Consider the following 24,919-nt stretch of genomic DNA (forward strand, 5'->3'; position numbering starts at 1 on the left):
ACCAACTTGTGGTCCTGGGCAGCGACTCTGCCCTGGGAGGGGCACTTCAATGAATTTGCAGGGATTTCCTGTGTGCATTGGTTTTGGCTCAGAAGCTGGGTCCCAGGAAGCCTAACAGTGGCCTGAAGTATTTGACCCCAGACCGAAATGGTTCTGCCTCTTTTCCTAGCATAGTTCTTCTATCCTAGTTTTCACTACTTTCAAGATAATAGAAGTTAGGAGACAAAACTGCATTTATTGTCTTAACATACACACACACACAGTGCACTTTTTAGAGTCTGGACCGGCTCAGGTACCAGAAGCCTCCTCATCTCTGTCCTCTCCCGCAGAACTTCATGTCACTTCTCTCCCATTGTTGGCGAGGAAAATTAGGATTACGAATTAGGCTTACATTTCCTTTTGATTTGAATTGGAAAATGAGATTTCTTTCTTTTGAATTTCAACAAATGCGTGACGGAGATAATGCTGTACCAAAGACTTGGTTCTTAAGCATCAGCATTATAAAAAGATAGGAAGGATTTGCCTTCCGTATACAGAGAAATGCAGAATGAACTCACGCAGGCTCCGCTGTATCTAAGGCAGTCAGGTGGTGTCCTTGGAAACCAGTGTGTGGAGGGGAGGGAGAATCTGGTCTGAAAGTTGATGTGAATCTTTTGTTCTTGCCCTGCAAGATTTTCTTTAGTCAAAAGAAAACCAAAAAGCAAGAAAAACAGAAAAGAAGTTAATAGTCTGCTTATTTTACCTTCTTGGTATAATTCTCTTTTGCCCCACCCAGACTTTGTTCAAGGGCTCACGTCCCCTCGTTGCTTACGTCGGACTTGCCTGTCAGACGAGACAGAGGAAGAATGACTTTGACAGGATACTCCTCAGTGTGCCTTACCCTGTGATTATCCAGCGCCAGATGATGAGTGGGTTTGGGATAACAGAGAAAAATGACCAGAAAGACTGGAATTATTGGATTTGTCAGGCAGACACCTCTGTGTTTTCTGTCTTCCATGGTGCTGAGGTCTTTCCGTCTCCCATGGAAAATAAGCCAGGAGTGAAATCTGTCTTTTATCATCAGGACTTGCTTTTGTTATAGCTTTGGTGTCTAGGAAAATTGGTCTGTGTATAAAACTCCACCCCCAAGTGATCCATTTAACCCAGCAGGCAAATTGAATTGGGGGCTAGGTGACAGGCATGAGATGCCATCCTCTTATAATTGTCCTCAGATACTTCATTCGAGAGAAGCTGCCGGTTGAGGCTCTGGCCCGTAAATCATTTTCCCTCTACTGTTGGGTTGAAGGTCAGTCTCATCAGAACTCAGTAGTACTTACTGCCTTATTAATCAAGAAGAGAAATTAGGGGGAAACCTGAGGAAGCATTTCTTTTCTCCCCCAAAGGACCCGTTGACTAGGTTGCCTTAATTCAAGAGCATCGCATCAGTTAGGCTCTGTATTTTCAATGAAATGTTATTTACTATAAAAGGAAAATTTCCTCTGCTGTTCAGGTACTGTCAAATTAATCCGCCTTGCTAATGAAGGCATCCCAACACAGGTTGTGAAAACCGAGTGTTTTTATTAGTTACAGGGCTGCTGATTTCCTTCTTGACACATTTATTGATTACCCTCTGAGTACCTGCTGGTGCACCAGGTGCTTTGAGAATTCACACTGTAGGTCAGACAGAGTTGTTGCTGCAGTAACTTTGCAATCTTAAAGGAAGAAGAAGTGCATTAAGGAAACTGAAAAAGAGAACAACTTAGTCTAGAAAAGAGGGAGCTGAGAGGCTTAATTAGAATTTCAGAGTAGGGAAGAAAACTGAGTTTTGGGAGGACAGTATTTCTTCATCAACGCTTCTTAATGTGAGGGCAGGTTAACTTAATTTTATTTTTACTAATAAATAGAATTTATTGAATTGTTCCTGTACTCCTAATAGAGTGCTATATTCTTTACATAGATTATTTCATTTATAGACTGCAGTTGTCTTGCCAAAGGAAGCTGTGTACCCTGCCTGAGGTTAGAAGAAGGGTTAGTGGGTAGTTGTGTCTTGGTTGTCCAGCCTCAGACGTCCCTTCCTTTCTGAGCCTACTTCTTCAGCCTTCTGATGATTCTAATAGTTTACCCCAGTGTCCTTAGAATAAATATACTTTCTGCTTAGGATGAGTCAGTTCTCATACAACTGTGTGGACCCAAAGAGCTGGAACAATATGCTAAGAATAGTCTTTGATTATACAGTAGGTCCTTAAAAACTGATCAGTGATGTTTGTGTTTTCATGGTTCTTCACATTGCAACTAAGACCCCACCCCCTAGCCCCCACCTCTGCCCTCTGTGACCCCCTCCACCCTCACCCCAGTTCCCATTTCTGCCTTCTGTGACCCCCCCACCGTCACCCCAGTTCCCACCTCTGCCTTCTGTGACCCCCCCACCCTCACCCCTGTTCCCACCTCTGCCTTCTGTTTGTAGTTGGTGACATCTCTCCCTGTTCAGAGTCTGGGAGAACTCTGAAAAGCCATTTGTTTACTCCTTCTCCTTTCCTCAGAAAGTACAAGTTAATGATATTAATTTATATTTACTTGATTTAATATTATATTTCATGCATTACAGATACTTTGAAGAAGTGCTGGGGAAGAAGAGCAGAGACTGGTTTTATTTTTAACATCTTTTCCTTAAAATATTTGCTGGAGTCATTGTAGCCATCATATTCATTTCCTCCTCCCTCAGATATTTTGGGAATAAATAGCTCAATTCACCAAACTCACCAGCTTTGGATGCCTCCCTCTGGCGGTGGTATCTGTGACATGCCGTCCAGGAACAGAAGGGAGGGAGCCATGGGGAGGGGGGGCGGGGGTCAGGAGGGAGTGAGCCTGGATGATCAACTGCAGCCTCTTTCCAGACTTGGAATGAATGAACGTGTTCTGCCCTGAATTTTTGGCTCAGACAGTGGGGCTGCTCACTGAGAACCAGGGTGTCTGTCTTCCCTTCTGCCCTTGAGTGTCCTTTGAGCTCTGTGTCCTTGGAGGGAAGAAGATGGCTGTGAAGAGCCCGTTCAGCTGCTGCCCTTGGCAGTGCCTGTGAGGACAGGCCTCCTGTCCTTTAGCTTGTCAGTCTCTGGCAGCAGTGAGCAGGGGCAGCCTGTGTTCCCTGGAAAGACTGCCTCATGCCTGTGTCATGCAATCCAGCCTCCTCATTCCTGTCCCCACTGCTGGTTTCAAATGGGCAGTGTTCATCTGAGTCTGGTTTCCTGACTTTCCGGTTAGAACCGCTGGGGCTGAGGGCTCACAGATGATTGAGCTGAACCTTCAAAGGAAAAGCCAAGGAAGTGTGGCTTCTAACTTGGAGAGGGTGCAACAGTCACCTGACCCTACTGCCTGCCACCTGCCTGAGTGACAGAAGGTAATATCCATCTGTTTCAATGTGAGTGTATCTCACACACATGTACACACACACACGCACACACGCATGCGTGCAGTTAGCAGGTGGGGAATTTATTTTTCAGGACATATATAATCCTGCCATTACAGGGAGGATCTGATGCTTATTTAGATGCAAATGGAATTTCCCCACTAGAGCTGATTACAGAAAGGTCGGGATGTCTATGTGCTTCATTTCACCCCTCCACTGTGCATTAAGTTAATGTGCTGCTGCGGGAGCCGTGGTGGCAGGGCTGGGCTCCGGCCTCGGATTTCAAGAGCATTTATAGAGTGGAATGTGACTCAAGGTGTCAGTGCCCCCTCCCCCACCCCCTTTTTAAAGAAAGCGAACTCTTTATTTTGTCCATTTCTGAGAAGCTTGAACTTTTACTTTAGAAAAATGTACTGTCGGTGCTCTTAGGCTAAGATAAAAAGGAGCAGATTTATTGTCAGTTCGGTTGCCATCCTGCTCAGAGAACTGATCTCAGTTGTGCACGTGCATCTTCCAGACCAGACCTCGCTGGGTCACAGCCTGGAGTATAGGAAACTGGTGACAAGAATTGGTGGGTTGATAGGGCAGGAAGGATTGTGGATTGGCTTGGTTATTGCAGTGCTACATCACTGTTTTTCAGACGTTTTTGACTGTAATGCACAGCCAGAAATTTATTTTATATATTTGTGTGTGTGTGTTTTACTGAATATATAATAAGGCACATATATATAATATTATATTATATGAATAAAATCTGTATACAAAGTTTGACAACACAGTACTTACAACATGAAATGTATGCTAATATTTTCTGTTTGGATCTGGTCTAAACCATTAGTGAACCAATAAATTGATTTCACTACTCACCTTTGGGTCTCAAAGTATAGTTTTGGAAAACACCAGTTTAAGGGATTGGTGACGAGTGCTCAGCATTGAAGGAGGCCTCAGGTAAGAGCTAGTGGAGGGTGGGAAAAGTGGGCGAAGAAAGAGATTTATTTCAAAGGATAGACAAAACTGGACTTAAGCGCAGTAAAATTAAGCACCTGAATCGGGGCTCTGTTCTACAACTTGGGCTGAAAAGTAAGCACATAAGAGTGCCTAAGCTATTGTAAATAATACTGTGATGAACACAGGGGCACAGACATCTTCTCAGGTTAGTGGTTTTGTTTTCTTTGTATAAGTACCCAGAAGTAGAATTGCTGGGTCATATCATAGTTCTGTTTTTGATTTCTTGAAGAACCTCCTTACTGCTTTCCACAGTGGCTGCACCAATTTACATTCCCACAAACGGTGCATGAGGGTTCCCTTTTCTCCACATCCTCTTCAACACTTATTTCTTGTCTTTTTGATGATAGCCATTCTAATAGGTGGGAGGCAATATCTCATTTTGGTTTTTTGATTTGCACTTCCCTGATAATTAGTAATGTTGAGCATCTTTTGATGTGCCAGTTGGCCATCTGCATGTCTTCTTTGGAAAAATGTCTGTTTGGATCCTTTGCCCATTTCTTAATCGCTTTTTTGTTGTTGTTATTGAGTTGTTTTGACTTCTTTATGTATTTTGGACAATAACCCCTTATCAGATACATGAATTACAAATAATTTCTACCATTCAATAGGTTACCTTTTATTTTGTTGGTGGTTTCCTTTGCTTTGCAGAAGCTTTTAGTTTGATGTTGTCTTACTTGTTTATTTTTTCTTTTGTTGTCTTTGTTTTTAGAGTCAGATCCAAAAAATCATCACTGAGACTATGGCAAGATACTTACTGCCTATGTTTTCTTCTGGGAACTTTACGATTTCAGGTCTTACATTCAAGTCTTTAATTCATTTTGAGTTAATTTTTGTGTATGGCATAAGAGAGGGGCCCAGTTTCATTCTTCTGCATGCATCTGTCCCGTGTTGCCGCTACCATTTGTTGAAGAGACTTTCCTTTCCCCATTGCGTTATCTTGGCTCCTTTGTGATGAATTCAGTGATCATTTATGTGTGGGTTTATTTCTGGGCTCTATATTCTGTTGCAATGATCTATATGTCTGTTTTTATGCCAGTACTATATTGTTGGATTACTATAGCTTTGTAGTGTAGTTTGAAATCAGAGAGTGTGATACCTTCACCTTTGTTCTTCTTTCTTAATATTTCTTTGGCTATTCAGGGTCTTTTGTGGTTCCATACAAATTTTGGAATGATTTGTTTTGATTCTATGAAGAATGCCATTGAAACAGTGACAGAGATTGCATTGAATCTATAGGTGGCTTTGGGAAGTATGAACATTATTTACAATAGCCCAGATATGGAAACAACCTAAGTGTCCATTGATAGATAAATGGATAAAGAAGATGTGGTGTATATGCGTATATACACTGGAATATTACTCAGCCATAAAAAGAAGGAAATCTTGTCATTTGCAAAAGCGTGGATGGACCTTGAGAGTATTATGCTAAGTGAAATAAGTCAGAGAGATAGACAGATACCATATGATGTCACTTACATGTGTCATCTAAAAACCAAAACACAGGAACAAACAAAGTGACAAAACTCATAGATACCGAGGGCAGACTGGTGATTATCAGAGGGAAAGAGGCTTAGGAGGTGGGTGGGACGGGTGAAGGGGGTCAGTTGTGTGGTGATGGAGGGTAACTAGAATCACTGTAGTGATACAGAGACCAAATTATTATGTTGTAGACCTCAAACTAATATCACGTTATGTACCAATTTTGCCTCAACTAGGGGAAGGGAAAAAAAAAAAAGAGTGCCTAAGCAGACACACTGTTTTGGTGCACAGTTATACTTACCTTGTCAATAATCATTATTTGTAGAAATGAATTTTCCTTGGGTTATTGTAGTCATTCTGTTGAACCTTTAGTAAGGAGTAACATTCCTAAGCTTTACTATTCTTAACCTTTATTACTGTGTATCACATGGTGGCAAAATAAAACCTCATTTACTATTTCTCCTAGAATGTCTATGTAAATTTTTAGCTACCTGCACTCCTTTATAGAACAAGGTAAATAAATACTGACAGTCATCTATGAGGCAAAAGATCTTCTATCAACAACTGATTATTGTTTGTCATTTGGACCGTGGTTAGGAGGCTGCTTTCCTACCTGGCTGCTACTTGCTCTTTCTTGGGGGGCGTTAGTGGAAGCTCCAGTTTTGCCTTCTGCACAGCAGAGCTGCCTTCCCCCGGTTTATCATTAGCTTTCAAGCGATCACACTTAGGCTCTGGCTCATCCTTATTAAGGAGGTTGCCTGTTGGGGGGATTAGACAAAGATTCTGAAAAGTAAGATGAGGGGGCAGGAGAAGATTTTCTGGGATAAAAGGCTCCTAAGGGTTCTGACAATATGGGGGAGAGAAGCGATGGAAAGAGAGGGAACCAGATTTTCCTGGTGTCGGGTATCAGTTTAAGGTGAGTGTGACCTCGATTTATAAAGAGTGTGCAACGTGATGCTTAATAGAATTGGATCTTTAATATTTATACCATGTTATGTAAATGCTGCCCCTCCAAGTACTTCTTAAATCCTCTTAGCTAATAAATGACAGCTTCAATTTCTTAAAAAAAAAATCTTTCATTTATCCAGCCTAAGAGTAGTAAACAGTAAGTGCTTAGTGCCCTCTTTTCATGTCAGCCCCCGAAGATTGAGAATTATATTCTCAAGAGCTGATTGCCATGCTTTTGAGCTTATTAAGGTCATGTGTAACTTAAGGGTTGGGACAAGCAGATGCTGCATTATTGGTGCCAAGGCAGCTCCTGGAATTCTGCATGCCACGTCCACTCAGCAGTGCTCAGTAAGCAAGACGAAAATACGGTCTTGCAGAAACTACACGCGTGGCCCATTTGGAGTGATAAGTGCTATTTCTAGTGATCAAGAGTTTCAGAGAATTAGACTTCTGCCTACATGATTTTGGATTAAGTTTCTGCTGAAGGACCCTAATATTGCAGTAGTGGAATAGATGCGAGCTAATGAAACTACCTGTTAGGTGTTGTGAGTCATGTCCCTCATAGCTACTTGGTGACATCAGTTGTTTTATGTCTTTATTAAAAATGTCCCCACTCTCTGAGGCCTCCAGAACACACGCAGAGAAGAGGGAAGAATTAAAAATTAAGCTTGACTCTGGCCAATATGAATCCCTGGGTCCTTGGGGGATGTCATTTATTCAAGAAACGTTTATTAAGTGAGGCCTGTGTGCTAGACCCGTCCACTGCACTGGAGTAATAAAGAAAAGGACACAGCATGTGCCCCAGAGCAGGATTAAGAGGGCCATGAGTTTGTAACTGGAGAGCACTGGGAAACACAAGGAGAGAAGGAGTTTCTTTCAGAAGCTGGGGAAGCCCATGAGAAGCACTCTCCTCAAGGCAGTTTATTTGCCAAGAGGTCGATACCTGTTTCCTTTGCTGTATTTGGGCCACAGAGAGCCCTTTGAAGTTGGTCAGATGACACAGTGGCATGTGGAATGTTTGAGGATCTCACAGCGTGGGCGGGTGCTGGGCTGGTGGGGGAGGGCTGTTTGTATGCTGATGCAGTGTTCAGACCACCTGGGATACTGCTGGCGGGGAGTTGCCAATAGGGTCTGAGACAGTGCCCTGAAATGCAGTGCGTAGGGATGCCTTGCTTAGAATAAAGAAAACAGACAAGACTGGCTTGGTAATCACTTCTCCATCTGGATTCACCTATCTAGAACATACCTAAGAACCAAGAAATTGTTTTTTAAATAATTTATTTATTTGTTTGTTGATTTTTTTGTTTATTTATTTTTTAGAGAGAGGGGAAAGGAGAAAGAGAGGGAGAGAAACATCACTGTGTGGTTGCCTCTCACTCGCGCTCCCAACTGGGGATCTGACGTGCAACCTAATCATGCACCCTGACTGGGAATCGAACCAGCGACACTTGGCTCGCAGGCCGACGCTCTATCCACTGAGCCACAGCAGCCAGGGCAGAACCAAGAAATTTATAGAAGCAATTGAAACCTTTATACACAGATGAGCCCACACAAGGCCTATCTACACGTACATAAGCAGATTTGAAGATCTAGTTTCTAAACTGCTTTGTGGATTTTGAAAGCAGAAAATTACGAGGGGAAGAGAAATGTATATAAAAGGAATGGCCCAGTAACAGTATGATAAAGTGACAGTTAACAGTTTTAAGGGGAGAAATAAAAAAGATGGAAAACTGAAAAGGAAAAGATGTAATCATGCTAAAAGGAGCACCTCCCATTTCTTTGATCAACAAGCACATAAGACACATGGTGGGGGAGAGTCCAGAGATTTCTAGGGTACAGGGTTGGGATTTGGAGCTTTGACCTGTTTCCCCAGTGATTCCCATGAAGCCCCGAGTGCGTATTACTGTACCACAGATAATAAGGCAATTGATGACCTCTCTTCATCAAAAGATGTTATATTCTGTTTTTAGGAAGACAAATGCATACTAGCTCTTAAAATATGCCCAACCACCATGTTAAAATTAAATTTTTGATGCTTTAAGCATCAAATTCTCAACTCTTTGAAAAACTTGACTCTTCAGAGTGTTCTGTTTCTTGAAAGATTGACATTTTGCTGCATGGGGAAATCACACCATGTAGAAAATATGAATTCGTATTATAAAAAAGGCACAGCTACTTTATAAGCAGTAAACTCATACAGCACTTTATAAATAACACTTTATGTATGTTATTCGGTTATAAAATGTGACTTGCAACTTTTCAGAAACAGCTGAACATCTGTATCACTTTGTTTCTTTATCTCTCATTTGCCATTTATTATTATGTTATTTTATTTGCTAGATCATATATATCATCCATCTTTCTGGATTAAGAAAAAAAACACCTTAATGTTTCTGGATCCTTGTACATAGCAGGTGTCAATACATACTCATTGAATGGCTAATAATGAAACAAGTTATGCTGAGCTGTCTAATTAATCCTTCACTGACCATGTAAATACGTTCCATTATCTTTCCCCCCCACTGTGATTAGACACTAAAATCTTTATGGTGTATGAACTGCATTTGATGATTCGAGTTGGCCTGAACACTTGAACTGCGTCTTTATGCCTTTGCTTCCCTGTTACTGAATTCAAGGGCGGGAGCAGCATGGGGTATTGTGGGATGGGAAGAAGTTATATATAGGCTTCAGATGCAGCTCTGAAGTGTGTTCTCATGGTAGGTGTGTTCTCGCCTTGCTGGGGTCACTCTGGTGAGGCCAGGGAGACATGTATCATAGCATCGAGAGGATGCTCAACTGTGCGCGTTCTGTTTTTGGCCCCAGGTGACTGTGGAGGAAGTCATGACCACGACTGCCTATTTGGACCTTTTTCTGCGCAGCATCTCCGAGCCTGCCCTGCTTGAGATCTTCCTCCGTTTTATTCTGTTGCACCAGCATGAGAATGTTCACATCCTAGACACTCTCACAAGCCGAATCAACACCCCGTTTCGGGTAAGATTTCAGGAGAGTTTGTTTTTGGAATAAGATAACGAATACCTGCCCCCTGCCCCCACTCCCTTTTTAAATTTGTTGCAGCCATTACCTTTCCTGTTTTATAATTAGATAATGCATTTTGTTATTAGGAGTCTTTGTCAGGGAGGTGGCACTTACTTCCTTTCATAGGACATTTTTCTTAATTTGCCTCGCTTGGCACTATCTTCTGTGGAGCCAGCAGAATGAGCTTCTGAGGAGGCAGGAGGCAGCGGACATATGGGCGTAAGTGCAGGCAAAGCCAGAGAACGAGAGTGTGTCACATCTGGGTGTTAGAGATTCTATTTCTGTCCTCAAGTGAACTGAAATGGGAGTCTGGGCGGTTGTGAATTTAGGAAGTCATTCTGTCGTTTGAAGTTCTGATCAACTTTGAAAACCTTCTTTTATTATCAGTGTTGCTCCCTGCCAAGGGCTATCTCTATTAACTACAATTTTATTGTCTTAAAAGTAAGAGAATAATAATTTAACAATGTATTATTTTGTTTGTTACCTATAGCTATAGTATGTATAATAATAATAGCACAAAAGGGGGTTAGAAGGAATAGCGCTATCTCTGTTTCACTGAAACTAATTTAGTATAAATCTGAAGTAAAGTCTGATAAGTTAAGATGTATATGGTAAGTCCTAGAGCAACCACTAATAAAATAACTTTAAATATATAGTGAAAAAAATCATTAAAGGAACGAAAATGTTATGCTAGGGAAAATATTCACTTAATGCAAGAGAAGACAGTAGAAGAGGAATAGGGAACCAAAAATCATGAGATATATAGAAAACAGCAGACAGAAATCCAATTATAAAAATAATATTAAATGTGAATAGGTTAAAAACTTAATCAAAAGGCAGAGATTGTCAGACTGGATAAGAAAAGAAGATCCAGCTATATGCTATCTACAAGACATGTGCTTTAGATTCAAAGATTGCATGTTAAATTCCTAAACCTGAACTGAACCAAATAGTTGATAATGCACATAGATTAACCCTTAGAAATAACAAGTTAAGCTTATGAGACAGTATACTTGCTCTACAGATAAAAGCTTAAATCGCTACTATAGTTTATAAAATTGCACCGTGTTGGTCAGAGTATAAACTTCCAGTTATAAGATGAATGAGTTCTGGGGATCTAACATACAGAATGGTGATTAGAGTCGACAATACTGTATACAATATCTTATAAACATTATTACCACAGTAATGCCTTCATACCAGTGTCTAGAGTGCTCAGCACAGTGTATTGGTCTTTTTATCACTGAGTTATAGGCGTATACGGAGAATGTGTATTCAGGCTGTCAGTTCTCCTATAGGATTTGATTAGTAAGCCTAAGCCCTTAATTAAGCCATTATGCAGAATTACCCTACTACAAAATAACTGTGAGCTTCCAACTTATGAGGATCCAGACAAACCTGGCCCTAAATTATTTAAGTGACCTGATAAAATGATAAAAGCTTACTCCCAAAGGGCGTCTTTCCTGTTTGGTTGTTTATCTTTCCTCTTTGGAAATCAGAGAGTGAAAGAAGTCTTGTTTTTTTTTTTTTTTTTTTAATGAACTTCCTGGAAAAGTATATTATCACACCCTGAGCACTACTGAAAACGGAACCAAAGGGGTGCTTGCCCCGAAACCAAGAGAGAGGGCCAGAGGAGCTGAGGCTTGGGGCTGAGAAACTGGGGGGAAAGTTGGCCAGGGTACATGCAATTTTCTGTTAGCCCTGTTTTGTAGATAACTAATGTTGTATTTGAAAATAACTTAGGAAAACAGGTGACAAGCAGAGATCTCGTGGGTGCGTGTGTGCACACACATGCCTATGTATGTACTAAAGAGTTGTACGGGCATCTTTATCTGGATCTTAAAAAGTTGGAAATATGAGCTAGGCACCTTGCAGGAGGGGAATTCTGCATGATGGTATAATTCCAGGCTCAGTCTTCCTGATCAAATCCTACAGGAGGAGAACAGAGGGCCTGGATACACATTCTCTCTGGCGGCAGCATGTTTTTTGTTTTTTTTTTTTTAATCAAAAATGCTAAAGAAAAGAGGCCATTTTGTTTTGTAATTCTGGTTTATTTACCAGCCGTGGCGCGTAGAGCTATCCTTCCCATATCTGAAATAGAACATGTTTCTTGCCCTTCAGCTCTGCGTGGTGTCCCTGGCATTATTTAGAACTCTCATCGGTTTACACTGTGAGGATGTGATGTTACAACTGGTTCTGAGGTGAGTTGTCATGTTCTGTTCCCTTTAAAGAAAAATTCACTCCATACTATTGCTATTATATGTCTCTTTGGTAATATAAGCTAAATTGGGGCCATGCTTCTAAGGAAGAAAGTCATCAAGAAAAGCAATTTAATTTCTGCATTGTCTCCCAAGGTTAATTTTGGTTTTACTGTTAAAAGTTTTCAGGGTGCCAAATGCATTATGTTATAAATATGCTCCTGGAAAGAATAGATAGAATGTTTGGAAATTTTCTGAATTATTATGAACGCTCTCTGGTCTGTGGCTGAATATCTTTTTCCTAAAGTATGTTTTTAGGGGACCTGTGTTTTTGGAAATGCTGCTAATACATAATTCCTGTGCCTCTTGCTTTGGTAATGGTACATGTAGAGTGTGCACTCTTTGACCTCTGTGTATGGTTCAGTTAAATTCAGTAAACATTTAATGAGTACTGTCTGTGTACAGTTCAGAAGGGAGGGAAGTGTGGAGCAAATTGAAAAGGACTTATATACAAGGTAGGAAAGGCATGTCCTTCAGAACTACAGGCGGAAAGGTTTTCCTCAAGTGGCTGGTATTCAATGCCAGGTGCTGGGAGTCAGAATAGACTACTATTAAGGCAACATTAATTTGGCCATTTGGCAAGGGGACTCAGGAACCCCAAATCTTGGCGTGGCCCAGGCCTGCCACTCCCTCTAGGGTCCCTGAGGGCACAAGCAGCTTTTGTAAAGGAAGAAAGGGAGAGCTGGCTGGGCTCAGTGCTCCCACGCTCCCCTGTGGTGGCGTGGAAAAGCCCACCAGGGCCCCTGGGCATGCCCCGCCTGCTCCCTCCTCTGGGCCTCCTGACCCTTCCTTTGATCCCTCTTTGGGAATAAGGGTGAAAGAAGCCAGAGTAGGGGGAGAGGGAGGAGACTCAGCAGTCCCCCGTGCCTGTGGGTGTTCTGACACCATGAGAGTAGGATTGCCAGTGAGACGGAGGTATAACAGCATTTTGAAAGTGGTAGTCATGGAACAGAGAGGGGATGGCCAAGTGTCATCATGGGGACAGCAGCATCAGCACTGCTAGGGAACTATCTAGAAACACACGTGTCCTTGGCCTTCTCCCAGACGGGCTGACTCGGTGACTCTGGGGCTGGGCGTGTTTCCACAGACTCCGCAGGGACCCTGGTGCCCAGCTGACTTTGAGAACCGGGGGCCAGGGGACTGGAACCATGTAGTTGCAGCTCCCTGCAAAGGGAGTGACAACAAACAGGCTGGGCATGCTGGTGGGGGCGTCCTGGTGGAGGCCGTAGAGAGCTACTCTTTTATGGGAGAGGGTCACCTACTAATTTTCTAAGTTTAAAAAGAGTTTTTGGGCTTTTCAACAGTTTAGATCAGGTCATCAGTGAGCATTCTTAAGGCATTAGCAAAGAACAAATCCTATCAGGAGTAAATGCCTGGGGTGGAGCATTAGTTATCTCTCCTAAAAGGATTACTTTACTCCCCATCCAGTCTCTGCTGCTATGGCAAAATGCATTAGCAAGGCCGGGATGAAATCCATCAGGGCAACTTGTGAAAGCCTTTCTTACTGCCAAAAATGAGACTTGGCCTGCAACAAGGGTAAAACCTGATTACATTTAAATGTTAAACTCTTGAATACTGCTTCTTGGATGGCATGAAAAACAGGTGTGTTTCGGGATTTGCTACCTCACCAGGTTTACGGGAGGATCAACTGTGGTGATATCTGTGAAAATGTGGTGAAAGGCTCTAAAGTATTACACTAATTTAAGGGAGTGGAATTTTCTAGAAAACACATTTTAAACTAATAAAAACAATGTCTCTTCTGATTTAGAATCTGTACCAAAAGCAAGGACAATGAAAAAATCCTTCTTCTGTTATTCATTTAAACTTTATCTTAAGGGACATAAAAAAAAAAAAAAAAAAAAAAAAAGATGTGTAATCCATCTCTTTGTTGTTGCCACTGTTGTCATTTGAATGTACGTGATAAATTTGTAGAACTGGGAGGCAATAGAGTAGTGAAGATTGTGTGAATCCTTTTAATGGAGCTGTTATGTGCTAACTAACTAATAACTATACATCAGTTTTTGTTGCAACCCAAATACTCTTAAATATTGGCATCTCAAAGTGATGATAATCCATTTGCAACTGATATGTTTCTTTTTTTAAAGTATATTTTATTGATTTTGTTATTACAGTAGTCCCATTTTTTTTCCTTTCCTTCCCTCCTCCCAGTACGCCCCTTCCCTCCAGCAGTTGCCCCCCCCCTTAGTTCATGTCCATGTGTCCTGCATGTAAGTTCTTTGGCTTCTCCATTTCCTATATTATTCTTAACTTCCCTCTGTCTATTTTGTACCAACCAATTATGCTTCTTAATCCCTGCTCCATTTCCCCATTTCTCCCCTTTCCCCTTCCCAGCTGATAACCCTCCAAATGATCCCCATACCTATGAATCTGTTCCTGTTCTGGTTGTTTGCTTAGTTTGTTTTTGTTTTTATTTTTTAGATTCAGTTGTTGATAGTTGTGAGTTTGTCATTTTAATGTCCATAGTTTTGATCTTCTTTTTCTTAAATAAGTCCCTTTGACATTTCATATAATAATGGCTTGGTGATAATGAACTCCTTTAGCTTTACCTTGTCTGGGAAGCACTTTCTCTGCCCTTCCATTCTAAGTGATAGCTTTGCTGGATAGAGTAATCTTGGTTGTAACTCCTTGCTTTTCATCACTTTGAATGCTTCTTGCCATCCCTTCTTGCCTGCAAAGTTTCTTTTGAGAAATCAGCTGATAGCCTTATAGAAACCCCTTTGTAGGTAACTCTGCTTTTCTCTTGCTGCTTTTAGGATTCTCTCTTTATCTTGAACCTTTGGCATTTTAATTATGATGTGTCTTGGTGTGGTCCTTTTTGGGTCTAGCTTGTTTGGGACTCTCTGTGATTCCTGGACTTGTATGTCTATTTCCTTTGCAAAAGTTGGGGAGTTTTCCTTCATTATTTTTGCACATAAACTTTCAATTTGTTGCTCTTCCTTTTCTCCTTCTGGCACCCCTATGATTCGGATGTTGGCATGTTTAAAGTTGTCCCACAGATTCCTAAGCCTCTCCTCAATTTTTTTTTTAATTCTTGTTTCCTCATTCTGTACTGGTACACTGTTTTTTTCTTCCTGACGTTCTAAATCATTGACTTGAACCCCAGTTTCCTGCCCTTGGTTTTCTGTGGATTTTATTTTGTTTCATTTAGCATAGCCTTCACTTCTTCCCTTATGCATTTTCTGTACTTATACATATCTGTCAAGCCTGTGAGCATCTTTATCACCAGTGTTTTCAACTCTATATCTGTTAGGTTGGCTATCTCCTTGTTTGTTAGATTGGCTATCTCCTCGTCGCTTAGTTCTCCCACTGGAACCTTGATCCGTGCCCTCTTTTGGGCCATATTTTTCTGTCTCCTTATCTTGACAGGCTCCTGTGTTTGCCTCTGTATCTTAGGTAGAGCTGTCACACCTGTTACATTGTAAGGGGCAGAGCCTTAAGTATTCATCAGTGTGGGGTGACCCATTTCACCACATTGTAAGGGGCAGAGCCTTAAGTATTCATCAGCGTGGGGTGACCCACGTTGGGGAGGGGTCTGAGAGGGAACAATCTGCTTGCTCAGCACTTGCCCCTTTTCCAGGCACTTCTCCCACTTCCATATAGGACTGGCACCTCTAGCTGTTGCCCTGGCTGTCGTTCCCAGAGTGGGTGGGTCTGCAGACATTCTAAGACTGAGGGGGCCTTTTAAACAAGCGGACTCTGCTGAGAGACCGGCAGTTTCTTCCTCTGTCCCAACCCCCACTGGTTTGCACAGTCAGAAGCAATGAGGCTTGATTTTCCCCAGTGCTGGAATCTGAACTGTGTGGTGTGGTCTGCTGCTGGGAGCACTCCCCAGGTGTCCCTCCCTACTTTTTAAAATGTGTGACTGCACTTTATGCTGGCCTGCCACTGCCTGCTGCCACTGCTGCCACTGCCACCACACTGCATGCTCTCTACCCAGGCTCTGCCCCTCCTACCTGTCTGGATGAGGATTTCTTCTTTATATCTTTGTTTGTTTGACTTCCATGCAGCTCGATTTTCTGGAACTTCTGGTTTCTCTAGTTTTGAGGTAGTTGTATTCCTTCTTGGTTGTGGAGGGAGACGCAGCATGTCTGTCTAGGCCTCCATCTGGTGTGTTTCTTTCATTGAGCAAAATATCAGAAAAGTAAGTTGAAATAAGATGCTCCCAAAAGAGAGGCTATTTTAAGTGAGCAGATAATGAAAGAGAAATTGTGCATCTCCATGGGAGTGACATACCGTGCGTGGACCAAAGGCAGGTGGGGAATGCTGACAAGCAGGGAAGTGACAGATCACTCCATGTGCCTGGTGCTGCCGAGTTTGGGCAGCATTTAACTGCCTAATGCTCTGAATGCTATTCATGCACATTGTGGTTAGGGTGTTTTTTTAAGAAGTGCTGGTCTATTGTCAGCTTTATGAACTGCATTGCCTGTTGTGTTCAGATAGAGACTGTTTTGCTCACAGAGAAGCTGTGTATACACTTCAAGAACATTTCCATCTAGCATGGGAATAGGTGGAGGAGAGGGAAAAATAAAAGCCAGCTAGTCTAGGGTAAGGCGAATAGGAGAAATATGCCCATGCAGTCTTTGAAAACCAAACGATTCTTTTGAGATTCACCGACGTTGCTTTTTAGGTTTTTGCCCACTGGATTCAGATTTTCAGCATCTCGTAAGAAACACCTTGCTCAGGTCATTGTACTTCACTGCTTTGTTTTGTTGGTTTTTATTGTCGATGTAGCAACAGGCAGTAAGTATGCTTTGTTATTGACTGATTGTCACCGATGAGGATTTATTTTAATGAACGATATCTAGGAAAACAGAAAATAGACCCAGGGTGGCAGAGAGTTGGGGAAATAATGAAAAGAGAGAGGACAAAATGGACAATGTATATTTTTTCCTGCTATATTATGGGATGGCGTTGAGTAATCTGGACTCTTAAAATTAGATATTTATTACTTCAGGATAGTTACCACTTTCTGAATTTAAAGAAAATCCCTACACAAAATATAGTAAAAATGAAAAGATAGTTTGATGGCAAATACTTATACCAAATTCCTAAGTGGTTTTTCTGCCATCAACAGCCACTTCATTTTGATATTTGACATTCAAGGAGCTTCTGACCTTTGTTCTGTTTCTTTTTTAAAGTTAAAGTATAGTTGGCATATGATATTGTATTTGTTTCATGTGTACAACATAGTGATTCAGCATTTATAAATCTGTGATGTGATCACTCTCTGTCCCCTTTTTCACCTGTCCCCACAGTGCTCTTCCCTCTGGCAACCATTAGTTAGTTCTGTGTTTCTATGAATTTGTTTTGTTTTGTTTTGATGTTTTTAAAAAATTGAATATATAAGTGAGGTCACATGACACTCGTCTTTCTGTGTCTGACTTATTTCACTTAGGGTAATACCCCCAGGTCCATCCTTGTTGTTACAAAGGGCAGGATAGCATTCTTTTTTTACAGCTGAGGAATAGTCCATTGTGTGTATGTACCACACCTTCTTACTCACTCACCCATCGACGGACACCTGGGCTGTTGTAAATTGTGCTGCAGTGAACATTTGCTTTGTTTCCCATCTTCCCTTGTAACTGATGGAAAGGCAGAGGGTCAGTGTATGGTTTTCCCGCTCTTCCCTCTGGACAAGCCTTCATTATAAAGATGTCACAGAAGTACTGCATTGAATCCAAAGGGCTTAGTCACTGGAACTGACTCCCCCACTTCCAATGCTACAGAACCTCTCCTTCAGCCTATAGGGGGATCTCTCTTTATTTGATTTACTCAGAAGAAAATTCTTAGTTTCTACTGAAAGCGTGTATTTGCAAGGTTGCAAATTCCCAGTACCTCTTTATTCTAACATAATTTCAAGCTACCACTGGTGGTATTTAGGAAATAGCTGGACTTCGTATGATGACAAGGCATTTGTCAGGCAAGGAAAGGGGGAAGCACATTCCAGGTGAAGGTTACAGTGGGGGCAGCGGCACGGAGGCCAAGAGAGAGATAGTGGGTCCATGAAGGGATGAGCAAGTCTGTGGAGCTTACATTGTGAAGGCCCTTACAATTTAAGGCACAGGGGCTTGTTCCATGGGTGGCTGACTGGGAAGGAACTTGGTGGAGACTGAACACGGCCCCTTTTGTCATTCCAGGTATCTGATCCCTTGCAATCACATGATGCTGAGTCAGCGGTGGGCTGTGAAGGAGAGAGACTGTTACTCTGTGTCTGCGGCCAAGTTGCTTGCCCTGACCCCGGTCTGCTGCTCCAGCGGGATCACCCTGACGCTTGGGAACCAAGAGAGGGATTACATTCTCTGGTCCAAGTGCATGCACGATAGTTCAGGTAGGAACTTACTGTTGATAATCTTTCAACTAAAGGATGCCAGATCCTGCGTCTCTTTCGGACGTGTGTCTCTTTGAGAAGATGAAATGAGACAGTGAGTTCCATTTCTTTTATGAATATCTAGTTGGAGGTCCTTTCCTGCTTCGTTAGGGGGTCATGGACACTTCATAATCACTGTTCATCTTTGTGCCCAGCTGTCACCAAGTCTGGGCTCCTAGACCTTTATTTTAATAAGGATTTCAGTGTTGCCCCCAGAACCCAAATGTGAAAACATGTGCCAGTATGTCTTCTAAAACAAAATAGGGGTGAGGAAGGTGGAGATGGCTATAGCTAAGATACAATTAGCCCTTATTTTAATTTCTAAAATGGCCCATTTGTGGATATTTGTCTGTCGATAACATATCATCATAAAACTTGAAATTCATGGTATGGCAACAGTATCTGCTTTATTTGATTGACCTAGTGAGGGCTTCTTCATAAAGACTCTGTTTTTGCAGTAGTGCTCATGTGCTATTTGCGAGCTGCAGTTGACTTGTTACAGGTAAAATTGAAATGATCACCTCTATTAACCATGACTCTCTGCAGGCAGCTGCAATAAGGGGGCATTTGTGTATCTTTGGAGGTCTGAAGACTCTTATAGTTCAGGAAGATCCTGCCTGTCCTGGGACCACCAGGAAACGGTCTAGTCCTGGTTGTTAACTCAGGTGTCCCAATCTGTTTTCTGATATCCCCCAAACAATGTCATTCTATTCATCTGGGTATACTTCTGTTAGACTATGTATAAGCTGATGGATTAAGAAAATATCAGCATATTTGGTATAAATGTAATTTGTAGAAGATAGGGTTGTCTTACTGATTCGTGGTCTTTAAAGATACAGTGTATGCATGAAAGTTCATAATTTTTGTGGCAGTATACTAACCTGGATTTTAAACATATTGTCCTGTTGGTTAAACTAGTGTGGATTTCTTATATTTTTCTACCCAATAGTTATTTCTTAAAACATATTTTAAAATGTATGTCTTTTTTTATTTACTAAAAAAAGTTATCTGAAGGACAACTCTGTGGCTGACCTTGCCACAGAATTCAAAATTCAAGTTAAACAGACAATTGTGGAGTGCCTGCAACTCTCTTCCTCTGGGTGATCACATTTAATTCTTTGAAGAAGGTGGTATGTCCAGGTTAGAGGTGAGGAGACAAACTCAGAGAGAGGCATTGGCTTGTGAAGGTTACCTAGCTGTTAGGTCCTCTGATTCCAAAGGCCATGTTCTTTCCACTCCGCTGCCTCACAGCAGACAGATGCTCTGATGGGTGGATGGCTGCATAGACAGAAGGAAAGGTAGGTAGGTAGATGGGTAGATAGATAATGTAATTATCGTGCAGTGGTTAAGAGCTAGGATTTTGACTCTTGGGCTCTGCTACTTTCTTGGACAAATTACTTAACATTTTAAACTTTTTCCCTCATATGTAAAGTAATTCCTACCTAAAAGTGTCGTTCCAAGGATAAGAGACCTTGGACATGTAAACGCTCTTAGAAGACTGCCTGGCATGTAGTGAGTACTAAATAAACATCGCTGGGATCATTTTTTATGGCTTTTTGCGTAAAGTGGATAAAAGATTAACAGGAACCTTTTAGCAGTAGAGCTGTAAAAAATGAATGACGTCTACCCTAATGACCTGAAAATGTACATTCTTAAAGGGTCCATTCCGGCCTAGCCTGGTAGCGATTTAGAGAATGTATATTCAGGAATCTTGCGGAGGTGCAGCCTAGGACGCAGTGGGGACAGCGAATTGACAGGAGACAGCCTGTGCTTAGCGGTGGCTCTGCCACTGACCACTCAGCTGGGTGCTCTTTTGTCTCTGAGCCTCAATTTCTTCCTCTGTAAATGGAAATAAGAATATCTGCCATCTAATTGTTGTGAGGATTAAGTTAGAGAGCACTGATAAAGCACCTGCCACGTGGAAGATGTTTAAGAAAACTGCAGAATATGTATTTTTCCTTGTTTGAGTCTTTTTTTTTTTTCCAGTTGTGTAGTTGAGAACTTAGGTAACACTGGAAACATTCTTAGGTTAAAGGGAGTATTTGGGAGCCAGTAGGACTTTCTCCTAAGACACTGTGGTCCATATCAACCTCCCAATAGTTCCCAGAAGGAGTCAACAGGCTTTTCTAAAAAAACCCGGGTTTTCTAGAGAATATCTATTCCCCAAATTTATGGAGTACAGGCCTCCCACTCTTGAGTCAAAGAAAAATCTTTGCCGTTACTGCCTACACTGTGGCAGCTCCTGTATTTGATAGATGACTAGAGTTGCCGTTGTTAGGTCTCATTTCCCTAAGAAACGCTATCCAATAGCAGCTTTCTGTTGGCGGCAGCAGTATCGGACTGTAATGGTTCTGTATCTCCTGTGAGGGTGGACTTTCTGTTCTTATCTTTCCTTCTTAAATCTGAGCCCCTGTACTTTTCCGATATCATTTGATCAGAAATGATCAGAACCACAGGAGCTGGTAAGAGCAATCTCAGCAGCCCGATGGGTCCCCTCCCCGCCCACTGCCTTTGTCCCCACATCTGTCTGAGGTGCCAGGGCGGCTCGCTCACCCTGCCTGTGTCTGCCTCCCACGCAGGGCCCACGGAGCAGCCGCCGCTCCCCGAGGCGCTCCCGCCGTCGGCCTGCATCGTGGAGTACGGCCGGGCCCTGGACATCAGCTACCTGCAGTACCTCTGGGAAGCGCACACCAACATCCTGCAGTGCATGAGGGACTGCCGCGTCTGGTCTGCCCTCTACGACGGGGACTCCCCGGACCCCGAGACCTTTCTCCAGAGTCTGACGGAGGAGAGCGCTGCCCACCCCGCCTATCCCACGTCCAGGCTCCCACAGCCCCTGCCCGGGAAGACAGGGCCCCCGCGGGCTCCGAGGAAGGACCGGAGCCAGACGGACCTGGAGTGGGACGACAGCTACGACACGGGGATCTCCTCTGGGGCGGAGGCGGGCTCCCCGGGGCCCTACGATGAGCTGGAGAATTCCGGCCCGCCGATGCCAGTGGACCCCCCCAAACACATCCAGGAGATGAAGAAGCACGCCATCCTCCGCTTCAAAGGGGCCTACATCGAAGAGTCTGACTTCCAGGATGACGTGATGGTGTACAGGCTGTGTGCTGAGAAGGACTCTGAGGACGCTGGGCACTCCCAGGAGGAGCCTGCAAGCGCCCCGGCGCCAGGCCAGACCGAGGGTCAGAGCCCCGCCGTGAACAACGGCCCCCTGCCCAGCCCTCAGCCGGAGACAGATTCCGAGGAGGAACAGAACAGGGACAGCTCGGACACGTTTCCAAGTGTGTCCAAGGGGCCACAACGAGAGCAGGAGCCTGAGGCCGCCCCAGAGCCCCACTCAGAGTTAGGATCGCCTGTCTCGCAGGCAGGGCACAGCCCAGATCTGATGGTTATTGACCCAGAGGGTGAAGATTTCATTGCCCAGTACGACCAAATCATTAAGGAACTGGATTCTGGCTCAGACGGCTTGATGGGACAGGATGTCTCCTCACCTGGTCCCTTGCTCCTCACAAATGAGCAAGAGGGGAAGGAAGACCGCAGAGAAGAGGAGCAGGAGGAGGAGGAGGGGAAGAGGGAGTTGGAAGAGGAGGAGGAGGAGGATTTTGACTCTTTTATAGTGGAAGCTCCTGCCCTAGAGACCGCGCCGTCCCCATTTGGGGTGAGAGATGAGACTGACTGTGCCGGTCACCATCCCGTGAGGACTCAGAGCATCCCGTTCACAGGTGACCATCTTAGCTTGCTTTGTGATTTCTGCTTTTGAAAGTACTTATACCTATTACAGCAGGAGAGTAAGGTAGGTAGAGGTAAGGAGCATTAGTTATTTACCTAGCAGATGGGTGAAAGTGCTTTTGTCAAGAGTGGAGAGGGGCGATTTCATTTTTATTTTATTTTGTCATTCTTGGCTGTGATGGTCATATCTTTTCCCACCAGCAAGTTAGAGGTTAAATTTTACTGTTGAGTAACAGGAATAGGACTGATGAAACCGCACAAGAAATCCAGTCTCATTATTTAATAGCCTCATTTCCTTTAGTCTAATTTATTTTCCTCCTTAGCATTTATTTTATGTGTATTTTTTAGAGTCTGTTCCCTCACATTAGAATGTGTGCCTGGTGTTGGCTTGTGCTCTGCTTTCTCCCCAGCACCTGGACAGTGTCCGGAGCACAGGGAGGCACTCAGCATACTTGCTGTGTACACGGTGTAGGACACTGGGGTTAACTGGCCTTTGCCTGGGAGCTCATTTCAGATAATCACAAAATCTTCATCCAGAAATAAGTACGGCAGACCCACATAAACCTGTAACTCCGCTGAAGCATGGGTGTTCCAGTGATATGCAAGGGGACATCCTGGAATAGGCAAAGCCACAGGGTAGGCTATTAGATACGTGGATTAGGGTGAGGGGTTATGATACAGCATGCCATTAAATATTAGCCAGCAAAATCTGAGTCTGCAGATTGTGTTGCTGAGGTCACTGGCACAAAGGAGGGTTCATCAAGCACAGGGGTGTTCGGGCGGGACCCCTGAATGGTGTTCAGGTAGCAAGGAGTGGGTCCCTCAAGGAGCTGGCATCCCAGAGGGACAGATGGTGGCCTTGGAGCCAGGCCTATTGGGGAATCCTGGCTCTGGCACTTGCAACCATGGGCTTTGGCGTCCCTGACTCTCCCTTCTCCCCTGCGAAGATGGAATGTCATACTGGGGGATCATTATTATGATCACAGGCAGCTCACGGTAGCCTTGGTGGAGGCTTGTCCTTCCCAGGCAAGGAGGGAACAGCCTTGGGGGAGAGACCACGCTCCAGCCTCCTGGAGTCCGCCCAAGCAGCTGAAATCACACTGCCTTCCGGTCCGGCCAAGTAGGCTTACTGTGAGTTCAAGGAGCAATTCCACCCTCTTCCAGTATTTATCTATCTGTTTACTGATGCCTAAACATTTATTTAAACTGGGAGAAAGCTTTTAATTTCACAATTAAAAGGCTGAAGGTTCTAGCTGAGATAACATTTCAGTGCGAATGGGTTTTAATTAAAATTCAATCAGTCAATCATAAGTAAAAAGGATTAAATAATCTCAGTTTCCCAGAGAGGAGGAGGAGAGGGAGGCCCCGGGCTGAGGGAAGAAAGGGCAGAGAGAGCTCAGTGGCAGGACATGGGCGGAAGTAATCAGCATGGGTCCCAGTTCTGCTGGAAGCCTGCCCCCTGTTCTCTCACCCAGCAGGTCCCAGGAGGATCTGCACTGTTCTCCAGGACATCAGGGCCCCTGGCTAATGACCATCCTTCCTTAGACTGCCAGCTTTCTTCTAAAGGAGCCTCACCCCTGGGACATCAAAGTATAGCTGAGGGCAAAAAAAAAAAAAAAAAAAATAGCTAATACAATACCTTATTAAATAACATCGGTTTTGCCTATGATATACCTGAGAGCCAACAAAACAATGTGAGTTTTCTGATAAATGTAGGTTAATTTCAACTCAAGCTTGCCTTTCTCCCCTTTGAAACTTGTACACAGCTTCCAGAAACATCTTGACTCTTTTCACGTACGGGAACTTTGTAGTGTCCCAACTTCCAAGCATGTTCTGCGGCTTTGGGCTCAGCATCCACCTGTCCATGGAATCCCAGTTTCCTGCTGAAATCAATTTGCCTCTCAGCAAAATCAAAGCATTCCATTTCGTTCATCTAATTAATTTTATGAGCAACCTCTACTTGGCAGGTTCCATGCTAGGTACTAAAGACACAAAAATGAAGGCGTTTGCAGACTTTTAGAGGAGACAGCAATAAAAAATTGTACTCTCTTAGTGAGAAATGTATTATTAGTCACTGAAGGCCAAGTCCTGTGGAGGGGCCCAGGGCAGGCCGTGGGAAAGGCTTCACGGGGGAGGGCCACAGGCGGTGGATGGGGCCAGGGACAGTGCCAGGGAACGATGACCCAGGCCAAGGAGACAACAGGCAGAAGACAGATGAGACTGATGATGCTTGGGGTGTGACAAGGCATGGCTGTGTCGGCAGGAGGACGTGTGTGTAAGAGAGGAGGCCAGAGAGCTTGGTGCATGCCAGCTGGGAGGGGCCTTTGGGCCACACTGGAGACCTTGTGCTGCTGGTTCTGCAGATGCACTAGAAGTGTTGGAGCTGGTAGGGAGGTGACTGGGTCTGTGTGCGGAAAGGCCCGCCTTGGAGTGGCATGGAGAACACTGGATAGGAACAGCGCTGTGCCAGGAAGGTCAAGTAAGAGACTGTTGTCGTCTTGCTGGAGTTCAGAATGCATCAAGGCTGCGGCCTGGTGATTCTGCTTCCAGGAACAGTTTCACACTTATGTGCCAAGATGTGTATTCAGAGATGTTCACTGCAGCATTGTTTATAATGGAAAAAGGCTGGAAACAACCACTGTTTCCCAGTAGGAGACTGTTTTACTAAAGCAGCTCCCATGGCAATGG

General features: G+C 43.5%; 1 protein-coding gene across 8 annotated transcripts in view; it reads left to right on the top strand.

Moving 5' to 3' along the window:
• The window catches only part of FHIP1A (FHF complex subunit HOOK interacting protein 1A), a 211,280-nt gene that overhangs the window by 152,760 nt on the left and 33,601 nt on the right, over positions 1–24,919 (top strand). For all 8 annotated transcript variants that reach the window (XM_090288117.1, XM_090288111.1, XM_090288110.1 and 5 more), the window contains 4 exons: positions 9,641–9,808; positions 11,975–12,054; positions 18,270–18,460; positions 21,079–22,224. In XM_090288117.1, the coding sequence (XP_090144243.1) occupies positions 9,641–9,808; positions 11,975–12,054; positions 18,270–18,460; positions 21,079–22,224 (1,585 nt within the window). The remainder of the gene's footprint in view (positions 1–9,640; positions 9,809–11,974; positions 12,055–18,269; positions 18,461–21,078; positions 22,225–24,919) is intronic.

The sequence above is a fragment of the Furipterus horrens genome, unplaced genomic scaffold (assembly GCF_987537825.1).
Source record: "Furipterus horrens unplaced genomic scaffold, mFurHor1.1.pri manual_scaffold_10, whole genome shotgun sequence".
NCBI lineage: Eukaryota > Metazoa > Chordata > Mammalia > Chiroptera > Furipteridae > Furipterus > Furipterus horrens.